A 14,328-nucleotide genomic window follows, 5' to 3' on the forward strand; every position below is an offset into this window, starting at 1 on the left:
TAGCATGGGCGATCTTCTGCAGTTTACCTAACCCCAGCATGAGTGGAATTCTAGCTGTGCTTGAGAACAGGTGTGGTGAAGAGAAATGTCATGTTCAACGTGTTTTGGGGTCCTATTCCACTCCCTGTAAGCTTTCATAGAATTTGTGGAAATGAATACAGAGCTGTCAGACTGAGTGTGACAAGAGGAAAACCATCAGGCTCCCAAAGCTTGGCGAGGCTATGCTCAGCATTGTTTGTAAACTCCTTTGTAGACCAATCATTCCATTCTTGGAGGATGTTGACCTGCAGACCTTGTTCAGAAGGTCAAAATTAGTCCATGTAGAATAGTTCTCTTCAGAACCTGAAATACTGTGTCAGTGAAAAGTGCGTTTACAGTATGAAAGCTGACAAGGAGATGCATTTTTCTCTGTTTTGTCTAATACCAATGAAACGCTAGAAACGCTAGCTAGGCGATCTGCTTGTCTTTTGCCTCCAGCAGTAATCTTAGGTAGTCACCATTTTGAGTTGCTAGTGAAGCCAAAACCAATCTTAATTGCATTGGTGGAAGGTCATGCAAAGTCAGTTTGCCTATAAATTCAGTGGAAGGCACATTTTGGGGAGGGAGGTGGTTGGCGGTTTTTTTGGATGGTTGGTTGCCGTTGTTTTGTTTGCTCGTTTGTTGTTTTTTTTTTTTTTTTCTCCCTCTCTTTTGAGCATTTGAATTCAGCTTCATTACTACAGTCAGGCCTCTTTTATTTTTTTTCTGATAAAACCGTTGTGCTTAGGATGACTTACAGAAATGTAGACAGTCTCCTTTTACTGTTTATATAAGCAATTATGACTTACAGACTTGCAGCATGATTGGGGTTTTTGGCTTATGCTTTTTCCCTTCTGCTTCTGGCTCCATTGCTCTTCTTGTCCCTGTGTGATCTTGAGATGGATGAGAGATTCTTTCTTCTAGACCTAAAGCTGATCACTATATTGTCAAGTACATGAAGTAGCATAAGAACAAATTCCAATATATGTGTGCAAAGTCCTCGCTGAGATAAGGAAAACACACACAACCATCTTGCATGCTTCTTGATTAAAAAGTTTTTGATACAGGTGGCCTAGAATAGTTTCAGTCTTGTCCATGTCAAAGACTGACACATTAAGACTGCCTTTCTTTCAGTAAATACTGTCAAGGTAAACCATATGTACTTCTTCAGGCAACTGTCCTCCTCAGCTTGTGTTGTTATCACATGTGGGCAATTCATATGCCTATACAGTGCTTAGGAGAATTCTCTCGTCAGCAATCCTTACTGAAATTCTGGACTACTCTAACGAGTATTTGCTCTCTAGTTGATAGCTCTTGCTTCTTTGTATGTCACTTTCATAGGATGCAGTAAAGCTGAGACAATAAGCTGACTCTTTATTCCTGAAGATATCATGATGTTTATTTATTCTAAGCAGTCAGTCTTGTATGCTGCCTGGAGCTAGAAGGAGGAAAAAACAGTTCTAGTAAGACTTTTCAGTAGTATTTAGGACTTTGTTGTACTATATTGATTGGATAAAATTGTGCCCAAGCTTCTATGATAGTTTCAGAGATCGATCTGTTGGCTGATACTGTATTCCACTACTGTAATCTATGCTTGTTGCTTTTTTGCCAATTAATGGTGGTGTTTTCCAGAGCCCTGGTGTCATTTGTGTACCTTCTTCGGTAATACACCAGGTTGAGATTGACAAGGCAATGATGTGGAAAAACACACTAGAGTCTGCTAGATGTTACATACTGGATTTAGCTGCAAGAGCTATACAAGATTGAGAAAGCGATATTGCAACTTCTGACTGATAAATACTATTCGCGTTCTTTCTAGCAGCCTGTGGACGTGCTGCTGTCACTAACTCAGTGAGTTCTGCACTGACATAGTACTTAATTCGTTTGGATATCATGAGTAGTTTTCAGTCTCTCTCAATCGAAAGGCTACAATAGATTTTCTGTTGTAGGGAGTGTTGAAGGTCAACTCAGCACAGTTGTTAGAGCATGTAACCTGAATTGGATTTACTATTCAAGAAAAAAAAAAAGCCTGACATGTTCAAGAAATGTGTGTTGGTTGATGACAGGACATACTGATTGTATTATGAAGAATCAGTTACCGCAAGGTAGGGAAGCCTTTGTTTCCAAGGAACACGTAACAGTGCTGCCTTTTTTAACTAGATGCCGTATGTGTTCAGGGCTTCGACTTGTTAGGGGGATGTTTTAAGTGGCTGCTACCTCCAGTAGACTCCAGGAACTGGAGATTCTTCCTGCCTGGGTCCGCTTAGTGTGTGCCCAAAGGCCTGGGACCCTGCCCATCTCTGGCCTGTGGATGTGGGTGCTGCTTTCTCAGTTGAGGCTCAAGGCATAGCGAAGCTGAACATGTCTAACAGACTCCTAGAGCCCTGACTCAGCTGGCTGTGCAGATTGCTGTGTGCTGTTCACAACACCTGTATAAAACAGTCAGAACTTGCAGCGGTCAACTCTCCTGCCTTCTCTTTAGCTAATCAGGATTGAACTTTACTAGTGAAAACGTGTGCCCACATCCTTCTATAGCCTCATAAGCACACATGCTTATTGGTCTCTAAAATATTAGTACAACCCCTTTTCTCTAAAGCCTTCTGATTGGCTCCAGTGGTCTCCTACTAACCAGATAGACAGGATTAGTGCATGCCAGCAAACAGTTGCATGTGTTTGTCCAGTCATCTCACAAGCATCCCTGTACTTGTGTTTTTCCTTGAATACCAGCATGAGCCACATGTCTTAACAGCCCTGCCTGGATGCTGGGCCTCCTACGTGCTGGATAGTCCAGCTTGAAGTTTGCTAGCACATGTACCACACATGTACACCAGGTTTAGAGAAAACAATCCTTCAACCCTCCCCTGCAGCTGGCATCCAGGCACAGAGGCTTCATGACCTGTGATTCTAGCTCCAGTCTTTGGCACTGAGGACCCTCCTTACTCTGTTTCTCTCACTCCAGTCCCCCAGTAGCTGGTTCCTGTGAGCATGTGACTGTGGGCCCTGTGACCTGTGGTCCTACTCCAGTGGCTGAAGCAGAGATCTTCATTTGTTCCAGTGACTGGCACTGGCAGTAAGACGACTACCACTTGCTGCATTGCTGGCAACACAGTCCCAAAGATGCCTTCACCCACTGTCTAAATGCAGTTGAGTTTCTGGCTCATAATTCATTCACAGTGGTCCTCCCATAGTAGATGACACTCGAGATCTGCTCCTAAGACCTTTGGATATGCACTCTACGATCATTAGTTCCCCCTCCAGCTGCTGCTGCTGCTGAGACACTACTCTCCCGTTGATGGTTCCCTAGGCCCAATGGCAGCTTCATTCCTGGTCTGGTTCCAGTTGCTGGCCCTGATCATTCCTATCTCTAACTGCTATCATGTAGTCTTTAGAGCAGACGTGCAGGTGGCATGGTGAGTGAGATATTACATAGAATAATAGTTTAAAAAAAAAAACTTTTTCTAAGTTTTAAGGGGGCGGGGCGTTAATAAGAAGATAGAATAGACTAATGAGCAGGTACAGAAGAGCAGGCTAACAACTGTTTATATGCGCCTGACCCCTTTGTTAGGCTTTTTTTCACCCAGTTTTGTTCCTCCTGGATTCCATTCTCTTAAACATTCCTTGATAAATTTTGCATAATCGCACATTACACCTTGAATATCCACAATCCTCATGTTCCTCTTGTTTCCCAGCTACAGAGTCTAGACTGGCCTTTTCCAGAGCTATGCCTGGACTTTCTTAATAGCCCATCAATTAGTGACTGGAGACTTTTGGTCTTGCTTTTCTTTGTTACCCTGTGTCTACCAAGTTTGTTTCTTTTTGTTTACCATTTCACCTTTTACTTATTCTCCATTATTTCTTTGCATATTGCCTTCTGTTTATTTATGTCCTTTGTTCTGAAAGGTCTCTGGTTGGAAAACCTTAATGAGGCAGATGTTCTCATCTTCCACATACCCTTACAAGTTAGTATTATCTCCTGCAGCTCCTTTCTCCTGTGCCTCGGAAGTGTTATATCCAAAAATCCATTTTCATGCTGATCTGCTTTCTGCTATACAAAGAACATCTATCTTTCCTGTGAACTGCAGCCCATGTATTTTTTATGTGGGAATTCTATTGCTAGTTTCTTTTTTTTTTTGTCCATCTTTTTTGAAAGCTCAGAATTTTCCAAGTCCTCTATGCTCCATTCCCTTGCTCTTAAATTGACACTCATTTTTCTTTACATACTGTGTTCTAAATAGTGAAGCATTTATTGTTAATAATCAGACATAACTATTCTGCAAGTCCTGTTGAAGACTACATTACATCTTACAGTTGTTTATCTGAACACTTCATTGATTTTTGGAAATGTGTAGGCCAAGAGCAGAAAAGCTTTGAATATCCTAGTCTTTGTAAAGTGCATTATTTCTCTGAATTTGTCTCCTTTTCCACATAAATGTTTATGAGTTGAACAGTAATACTGAACTTCTGTAGTAAGTATTCTTGAAATTAAATGTTTTCTATTCTTTTATTGCAAACAGGTACATGGCACCTGAAGTTTTAGATGATTCCATAAATATGAAACATTTTGAGTCATTCAAACGAGCAGACATCTATGCAATGGGATTAGTGTTTTGGGAAATAGCTCGGCGATGTTCAATCGGTGGTATGTGGCAATCTATAAAATTGGACAGAATTATAAGTAACTTACAGAACCTGCATAAGTTTGAGAAAATTTTCTCTAAAAACAGTGCAGTGCCTCTCAGATTTTATAATCATTAATCTTGTAAATGATGACTGGTTATTCCACCTTTGTGTAAAATAATGAAAAATACCAATCAAATAAAATAGGAAACATTCCTGTCTGTATTATTTTTTTTCTCTGAAAACTTTCACATAAGGAGGAGAAAGGGGTTAAGTTAAATGCCCTTGAGAGCAAGGGACAAACACATAAGTAAACACATAATTATCTGAACACATAATGTGTTCAGATAATGTACATAGCTTATTTTAAATAAAACACCGTTATTAATCATATACTAAAGACACTTCTTGAAAGCATATCATGTGACATAGCTTTCATCTTTTCCAAATATATAAGCTTACAAATTAAAGAGAAATGTTTACGGATTCTTTTTTTAATTTTGTCAGTCATTGTAATTAACTTTTAAAAATAAAAGCAGAAAAAGAAAATGGTGGGTACTGATAAGGAGCACATAAGTTAGAAGTAAAGAATATGTAATTTAGCGTTAACTAAAATAACTTTATTTTCAACCTTTTACAGGAATCCATGAAGATTACCAGTTGCCATACTATGACCTAGTTCCTTCAGATCCTTCTGTTGAAGAAATGAGGAAAGTTGTTTGTGAGCAGAAGTTAAGGCCCAATATTCCAAACAGATGGCAGAGCTGCGAGGTATTGGCTAACCTTTCTAAAGCTGTTTTACTGGTCGCTGGAGCTTTTATTGATTTTAGTGGCTTAAAAATTGTGCTTGTTGTTAAAGGGGTTAAAGGGAGAAGGGTTGCCTCTATAAACATAATTTCTTTCTAACGGTTGTGGCTTTATCAAATGTTGTTGAACTTTGGTTATATATAAATATTTAATAAAGTCCCACAATTATAAATATAGTTTATGTTCTAGGATCCCTTCTTATGAAGCTAATATAAATTAAAGCCAGTGTGAGTTATATTATCCAGGAAGTGTCATTTTAAATAAATTGTGTAACAGTGGGTCGTACTGTATCTGGCTGGGACAGAGTTAATTTTATTCATAGCAGCCTGTATAGTGCTATGTTTTTTGACCAAAACTGTTGATAGCACACTGATGCTTCAGCTGTTGCTGAATAGTGCTTACACAGCATCAAAGCCTTCTCCATTTCTCACCCTGTCCCCGCAGCACATAGGTTGGGGGTGGACAAGAGATCAGGAGGGAATACATCCATGACACTTAATGTCATGCTCAGCAATGAAACTCTGAGCAGGGGGACAGTTTTCCAGGGGCTGCTATTGCTCAGGGACTAGTTAGGGACTGATCAGCTGGTGGTGAGCAGTTGCTTTTGTATCATTTTTTTTTCCCTGTATTGAACTGTGTTTATTTCAACCAACAAGTTTTCTTGATTTTGCCCTTCTCATTTTCTTTCCTCATCCCACTGTGGGGGGAGTGAACAAGCAGCTATATGGGAGTTAGCTGCCTATAAGGGTAAACCCACAGCCAGAGTAATGAAGACATGAATCAGGAAAAGTGTAGCTTCTTATTAGGTCTGTGCCAGTTCATTTATAACTAGGCTGGCTAGTTACCTTTTTCAAAAGCTTGCTGGTTTCAGGTTGGCTCTGCCAGCCCAGTAGTAGTACTGCTTATTGGAATACAAATGGTATCTTCAACAGTGTTGTCCATTCTCACGTGAATGCTCAGGTCCCCTTGGAATTAACTCAGGGGCCTTTTCCCTATCACATTGTGGTAGAGGCATATCCTGCAGAATTTAGACTGACCAAAATAGTAAGTGCCCTTAAGAATTTTCATCCAAGACTGTAGTGGCCTTAACAGTTCATCTGTCTCAGAATTTGTACTTACTGAAATACAAGCACAGTTATTAGGAAGCTGAGTCTAACATAAGCCAGAGACATAGAACTGAGGTATGCATATAGCAACTGCTCCTGATCATGCCTCTCTAGATGTGCTTGTGCCTGATTCTAGAGTGAGTTTATTGCACTGGTAGTCACTGCTTACCAGGGCGCAGGCGGTAGTACGCACAACTGTGAGCTCTTGCCTTTCCAGCCAACTTTTGTCATAGTGCTTGCTCTAGGAAACCAGTTAGGACTAGAATTGATACTTTCTTGTTCAGAGCATAGCAAAATATCTGCAGGAGGCTAAAGCAGGAGTAAGAGACTGATGAGATGTGATATACTTCAGATGGGAGATGGAAACAGGTTATGGAATGTATGAAGTCAATACATACATGAAGGCCTGAGAGAAAAGACTGGGCAAGAGAAAAGATAGGGCAAGAGAGAGAACCAATATACACCCACAGACTTGCAGAATCACTTCAAATGCTGGTGTTCCAACCCTATACATTTACTTAGCAGTTCCTTGTCATACAGTATGTAATCTGGAATGTGTACCTATTAATTTATTTCATCATTAATTTTTGTTATTTGCATTATTACTTGATAGTAGCATTCAAGGATTTCAAAGAATGGCTATCAGAAGGATAAAAAGGCTCCAGAAGTTTTCAGAGTATTTTAGAGCTTCAATTTGAGGATTATGTGATAACAAGTGCTGAATAGCTATACATTCAATTAACTCTTTGAAAAACACTTTATCATTGAGTATATTCCCAGCTATGTGCCACTTCTGTGCTAGTAACAAGTGCTTTATATTATTTTGCTACTGCTTTTCAACTGAACTTAAAAATGAGTATATTTTGCCTAATGCAAAAATTTAGAAAATTGTCACAGAAAAGCTACTAATTCTTCATTAAAATATTTTTGTGTGAGCCAAAATTGCACTAGAGCATACTAATGTTCTCCTTATATTGATTTATTTACAGAAAAAAAAACTTTAAGAATTTGAGTTTTCTTCTACATGTACAATATGCAGCTTTAGTATTAGTAATATAATAGACTTCAGAAATATGTACAGTAAGAGACTAAGGCAGAACAGAGATTACATAGGAACAGAACTGCATGTAATTACTTGTCTTTCCTTTGCAGGCATTACGAGTAATGGCGAAAATCATGCGGGAATGCTGGTATGCCAACGGAGCTGCTAGGCTAACAGCTTTGCGCATTAAGAAAACATTATCACAGCTTAGTCAACAGGAGGGGATAAAGATGTAATCCTGGATTTGCTACCGAAAATACTGTAAAAATCCATATCTGCACCGGAGTGGCATGTTAAGAACATTAATTGTTCTACCTCATTGGGGGAACAGAAGGATATTGCTGCCTTTTAATACTTCATAGGAACGTCACTTACTAGGATTTTTGTGGACATGCTAAACAGTTGTTTTGGGTCCTGTCTGTGCACTATGAACCTCTTCTCAAGGTTACTTACAAAACATCATGTAGTCTAGTTTTATTTTTATTAACCTGTATTTTTTTTATTTGGAAAGTTCATAGCTGGTCTTAACTTCTAGTTAACTGTGCTGAAAATATGAGATCACTTTTAAAATGGAACTGGTTCACTATATTGTTCTAGAGTGCATTGATGGCTTTTTAAGCAATGTTATTCCTGGCTGGTACATTGACTATTCTGAACCACCATGATGGTTCTTAGATTCAGATTTTGAATGTACCGTTGGAGTATACTTTGCTAGCTATTAAGGTTGTATGTCTTTTGGACTTTTACTTAGACTTGCAAATTGACCTCATTTGGTTGTGAGGAACATAATTTATGCAACTGTATACATGATTGCTGTTACTTTTTCCATTTTTTCAGAACACTACATTGCCTTCAAAATAGATTGTATTATACCAGTAAGTGCTACTTTTGAGTCTTTTAATGCAAAACAGTAGGAGTGTACAAAGCCTATGGTACTTTTGGTTTCAAAAATACAAGTTAAAAACTCAACTGTTCCTTTCCCTAAGATTTAATTCACACCCGTTACAGTGAGTATATGTTTTGTGGAATATCTTTTAATTTTACCAAAACCTGACTCTTTAAACCACTGTGGGAGTTTGAAACCATGTAAGCTAGTCACTGTTTAAGCTAATAATTCACTTGTCATATTTTGTAATTATCAAGTCATAAGTCATAATTACATGTAAGATTTTTTTTCTATCAAGTGGTACTTTTAAAATGCTTGAAGTACCCATCTACTTAAGAAAAGTAGGAAGAGGACTAAGGTGTTCTTAAGGGAGATTTTCCTCCTCTAAATTAATTAAGAACAGTCTGCTTGCTGTGCAGTTCTACAGTCTTTAGGCTAAAAAAATAACTTTTAATTCAATTAAATGAGGATTAAGTGCACCTTTAACTGGGGAGAACTTATTTGGGCTTTTGAACAAGAAAGTTAGAAGTTGCTTACACATCCTATATACATACTTTTTGTGTGTGCCACATACACGGAAAGGGATGAGCTGAAGGTCTCTGGATACAAATACCAGAGGGTTCCATCTGTCATCTTCATAGTTACAGAAATAATGCTTATGATGGCTTGTGTCGTCATAAGAAGACAGAATAGTATGCATGGCTTTAGTCAAGTTTTGCCTGAAATTGTAAGGATATCACAAGATTTTTACAAAGTTCTTTAGAAACTGAATTGTTTTCTCTGCCCAAATTTGTAACTTCTGAAGGGGAATGGGAGAATCCATGTGGAAACCTTTAAAAATACTGTCTCCAGGATATCATTTGAATTGCAATATTAGGAAGAATCTGGCTGACCTTTGGTATCATTAATGTCTGGTAGGATTTCTGTATGTAAATATGCCTGGTAATTAATATGCAACCTAACAGTTAAGTTCTTACTCTCTAGAGCACATCAATATCCTTCTCAGTATGCAGCACATACAGGGAAACCTTAATTCTATTCTCTTTTTATTCGGCAAGATGGTTGCGAAAAGGAGCGCAGTTGAGATTGTATTCCTTTGTCTGTTACATGTAGTAGTTACAGCAGTAAAAAGAGGCTATGTAGGTAGCAAAGGATTTTGCCAAGGCTTAGCGTTAGCATTTCATTAACTCTTGCATTTCCAAATTCTTGCATGGAGAGGAGCTAGCTTAATTGATGTGGGAATTACAAATCGACAGAGGTTGAACTGCAAACAGTGAAATACTTTCTACAGCCACCATTATGGATGAGTTTACTCATCTGGGAGAACAGGAGAAAAATAAAAGGGAAGTTCTTAGCAGAAAACAATTGTTTAAATGTATGTACAACTGCTACACTTAGGTCTTTTGGCATTAACCTCCCAGTCGTGTTTTCTGACCTATATCAAGCAAAGTTGAATCAAAAGTGACTTCACCTGATGATTTTAAATAAACTCTGCTTCTATGCAAATAGTCAGCTGTGCACCACAGAGTTTTCCAATTATGACTGTTTATAATAACTAAACTCCCCATTCTACCTACTTGGTATGCTTCCCTAACAAGTTCTATATATCTAAACAAATATTTAAAGAAAGCAGATCAGCATTGAAGGAGGACTTACTATTAGCTCTGTACTAATTTCGAAGGCTTCCTATTTAAACACTAATTTTTTTAAAATTTGAGTTTGTGATACCTTTCTTTACCTGGTTCTTTACTAAATACATTTAGATACAAATGGTATAGTTCCTACTTCGGAAGCATCAAGCTACCAGCATGCTTCTGATCTGTGTAATAATCTTAATGGTATTGTGTGAGAGTTTCCAATCTAATTCATCAGATAACTTAATTTGGGGAGGAGAGAGGTGGTAATTACCACATACAAAATCTTGTCACCATAACGTTTAGTTTCCAAAAATGTAAGGAGCAGTTCTATAGCACTTAGAATATGTGGCACCTAAAGAGCATAATGGCATGCAGATTATTCAGTCAGTTGTACTCATCTAACCACCTACTATTCTTCATTCTCCCGAATTGCTTAGCAATTCCTGTGTTCTAATTTTTAACTTTGTAATAGAAGCTTGCAAAAACAAAGCACAGGAAGGACACTTGATGCAGTATGTGACCTTATGAACATCATTTTGAACAACCAACCATATTATTCATATTGGAATGCAGAACAGGAAAACTCTGAATAAGAGTTGCGTGTGCTCAGTTCTGATACCACAACTTCAAGCTGTGTTTTTGTTTTGTTTTGTTGTTTTTTTTTACGTTATATAAACTGAACACCTTTTACAAAGGCTGTGTCTGTATATATTATGTAACTTTAAATGTTACCTGTGTAAGATCATATCTTATATATATGGACACAGGTACACATAAGTATTTTTTAAATTAAGATTGTAATATCACTAGATCTGCTCTTGGAAATCCAGGGGGACCAAAATATTTTAGCATTCAAAATACTAATTTTGTATAATTTCAAGTATATGCCAAAACATTTTGATGAATATTGATACAAATGTTTATTGTACATTAAACATTCACTTAAGTTTAATCATTTCAGTCAATTTCAGTCAATATATTAGTAGCATTGAAGCCTCAATGGCTAAGTGGACGCATAAGGACATGGAGAATAAGGAGCATTGGAAATGGTCTGATGCTGAAAAGCCTGAAAAGTTGCTTTTGGAATGCTGGAATTCTTCAGGGACCTTCCAACTTTAAAAGCTGGATTTCTGGGTTGTTTCTCAAGCTGACTTTCCAAGCATGTCACCCTCCAATGGTTTCACTTGTAATCCTAAGAAAGACTTCTGTATATAGGGTAAAGACATTGGGTTTGACTGTATCGGGACATGAAGGTGTCAAATGATTAAGAGGCTATATTATAGTTTTCAGTAATGGTTCTGAGTGTGACTGCCATGAAATTCACTGTTTAGTTGGTTCCTTGTTTGTATCGTTCCATTGAAATGATTGCAAGGTGTTAATCATTTTACATTAAAAATATATATATATCACTATATCAGTTGCTTTAAACTCAAAATACCTCTTAAACGATCAAGGTACATTTACCTCGTGTATATAATGCTTAATATTTTTCAAAATATTCTCCAGATTTGCAGTTACATATTTCTAGAAATATGGGTATTACTAAATTTACAACAGTAAATTCAGCGGTACTAAATGTATTGTCTCATTCCCCCAAACACTTTCATTTTCTGTATTGTGTTAGCAAGTTTGCTGCTTTGTCAATGTAACACCTGCCCTTTATATAGCTGTGTGTATATTGCCTTGTAAATTTTACTTTTTAGATGATAAATATGAGGATCCTGTACAGATGAGTGTCACTTTTTTAAACCTCACAAAATTGTGCATTTCCCGACATTTCTGAAAATGTATTGTATTTGTAGAGTATACACTTCAGTGGATTGTAAATAGGACAGTAGAAGAGTGAATGCTTATGCATAAGTGGTAACGCTACAGTAGAGAGATTAAAGCAGTGAAAATAAATTACTTTTTTTTTTCTCTCCAAAATCCGTGAGTTATCCTTCAGAGGAAGAAGTTACAGGTACGTTCTGGACGTGATGTTCTTAACTGGCAAAACGTGGATTTACAGTGAGGTACGTGTGAATTTCTTTCCTCTGAAGGAATTTCTGCTGCCATAAAAATGATAAAGGGGTTTGCTGATGCTGAGGCAATCGATCTCATGTATGCAATACAAATAACAATAATGTGCCTGATCTTCCTTGTGTCCTAAAATGTTTGAATAAGATAGGTACATTGCTGGTGTCGTAGATAATTAATGACAGGCTAGACAGTCCTGCTTCTTTCTGTTTTACATTTCTATGCGTTTATATAGAAGTAAGAGCTACCATTTACATATAAGAGCTGGTGAGAATTTCAAAAGACTTCAGCGGCTTACCTCAGTGTGTTGCAGAACAGCAAGTCTGCTTGTGTTGAATTGGATTGCTCATGTGCAAAACTCAGTTATAAACTGATGTTATATTTCTGAAGGAATTAAGATGCAGACACAGCAACAAAAATAAGATGTCTTGGCCTTATGTGCACCCATTTTATTTGAAATTAGAATAGCTAGTTGGGATGCACCTACAAAGATCATCAAGTCCAACTGCCTTACCACTTCAGGGCTAAGCAAAAGAGCAAATGTTACTGAGGGCGTTGTCCAGGATGCTTCTAGAACACTGACAGGCATGGGGCATCAACCACCTTGCTAGGATGCCTGTTGCAATGAAGGAATCTTTCCAGATATCTAATGTAAACCTCCCCTGCCTCAGCTTTGTGCTATTCCCATGCACTAATTACAATGGCACCTCTAATCACCTCTTTTGACCAGATGGCTCTTTTGTGTTTAATGTACTCCAGAATACGGTTTGCCCTCTTAGCTGTTAGGGCATTCTGAAATCACCAGCATAGCTTCTAGTAAACTCTCTCTGAACTGTATTGGGAATCCTTAAGGTATCCAGAGAAAAACAAAAGCAGTATCAAAATGTGTTCATCTTTCACAGAAGGTATGATTATTTGGTTGAAAACATGCTTGTGCTTCTCCAAGGAATGACTAGAGGAAAGCCTTCCCCAACACTAAAAACAACAAAAAAATCAGTAAAATAAAATCGTATGTTCCTCTCATAAATCTGTCAGAGAAAATGTATGGCCTCAAAATAGCATAGTAGTGTATCAAGCTTAAGTAAGTATCAAGCTTAATTTTCATTGAATGTGGATTTCTATGTTTGATGCTTTCAGGATAAGATTCAGGTTGAAGTTAGGTTACTAAAATACATCTGATGGCAATTAGATGTTCTTGTCAGGTGGTTTTTGATCTGGGTGCAATATAGTCTTGCATGATATTTTTACATTGCTACAAGGAGTTGACAAAGTGTATGTGGTCAACTTTCATGGGACTTGCTCTGAGGTGTGCCTAATTAAAAAACAACTGAAAATCTGTAAATATCAAACACTTAACCAAGTTCGTTATAAGTGAGGCTCTTTTGCAGTTTTAGAATCGTAGATCATTTTAGAAGAACTGCTGAATTCAAGGTTTGCATGCTACCGTATGCTGCTTGTTCAGCATAGTTGGTGTTTGCTATCAAAATTCAAAGTGTTCAAGGAGAAAATGTCTCAGGGAAACTGAGGTGTATTTTCTGCTTTAAAAATCAAAACCAATCAAAATGCACCCTTCTGCAGCAAGGTAGTATAATGAAATTGTGAACTTTAGTTCCTTTACTGTTTTGTTACAGATTTTTTTCACTGAGAGGCCCAAAAAATGTGAAATTACACTATTAGAAATGCTGCAAATCAGACACTTCTACCTCTTTATGGTCATCTTATTCTAAACAAATAAAGTTCCCAACATTTCAAAATGAATCAAACTGATGAGCCCAGCAGAGAGAGTTAATGCAGGCTAGGTGCAGGGTGTCATTTTAATCACTATGGTAAAGATCCTGAAAGGTTGTTTTTTTGTTTTGTGTTTTTTTTTTTTTTTAAAAAAAAAAAAAGCCTCATCCTTTGTTTTAAAGCTAGTATTTTTACTGTATTTTTTCAGACTTCTTTGGAAGAGTCAATAAACTTACCTCCCTCAAAAATCTTATGTATGGTCCTAGAATACTTACTGCAAAGAAAATTCCATAAGTAGCAAAACATGTAGAACCTAAGATAAATGCCAACTAATAGCTAAGAAAAGTGAAGGCTTTGAAAATCCATAAAGACCAAGCCAAGCTGCGGACAACTTTTTCTTAACTAAAAAAAAATATTTTATTATTATTATTATTTTCTATGCTGTGGGATGCATTATGTGGCCAGATAAAA

General features: G+C 37.4%; 1 protein-coding gene across 1 annotated transcript in view; it reads left to right on the forward strand.

The window, feature by feature from the left end:
- The window catches only part of TGFBR1 (transforming growth factor beta receptor 1), a 35,510-nt gene extending 21,635 nt beyond the window's left edge, over nucleotides 1-13,875 (forward strand). Inside the window, exons 7-9 of the mRNA XM_084282173.1 lie at nucleotides 4,533-4,657; nucleotides 5,276-5,406; nucleotides 7,701-13,875. Of these exons, the coding sequence (XP_084138299.1) occupies nucleotides 4,533-4,657; nucleotides 5,276-5,406; nucleotides 7,701-7,826 (382 nt within the window). The 3' untranslated portion in view covers nucleotides 7,827-13,875. The remainder of the gene's footprint in view (nucleotides 1-4,532; nucleotides 4,658-5,275; nucleotides 5,407-7,700) is intronic.
- The last annotated feature ends 453 nt before the right edge of the window (nucleotides 13,876-14,328 follow it).

The sequence above is a fragment of the Netta rufina genome, assembly GCF_964035555.1.
Source record: "Netta rufina genome assembly, chromosome: 2".
In the NCBI taxonomy this organism is placed as follows: domain Eukaryota; kingdom Metazoa; phylum Chordata; class Aves; order Anseriformes; family Anatidae; genus Netta; species Netta rufina.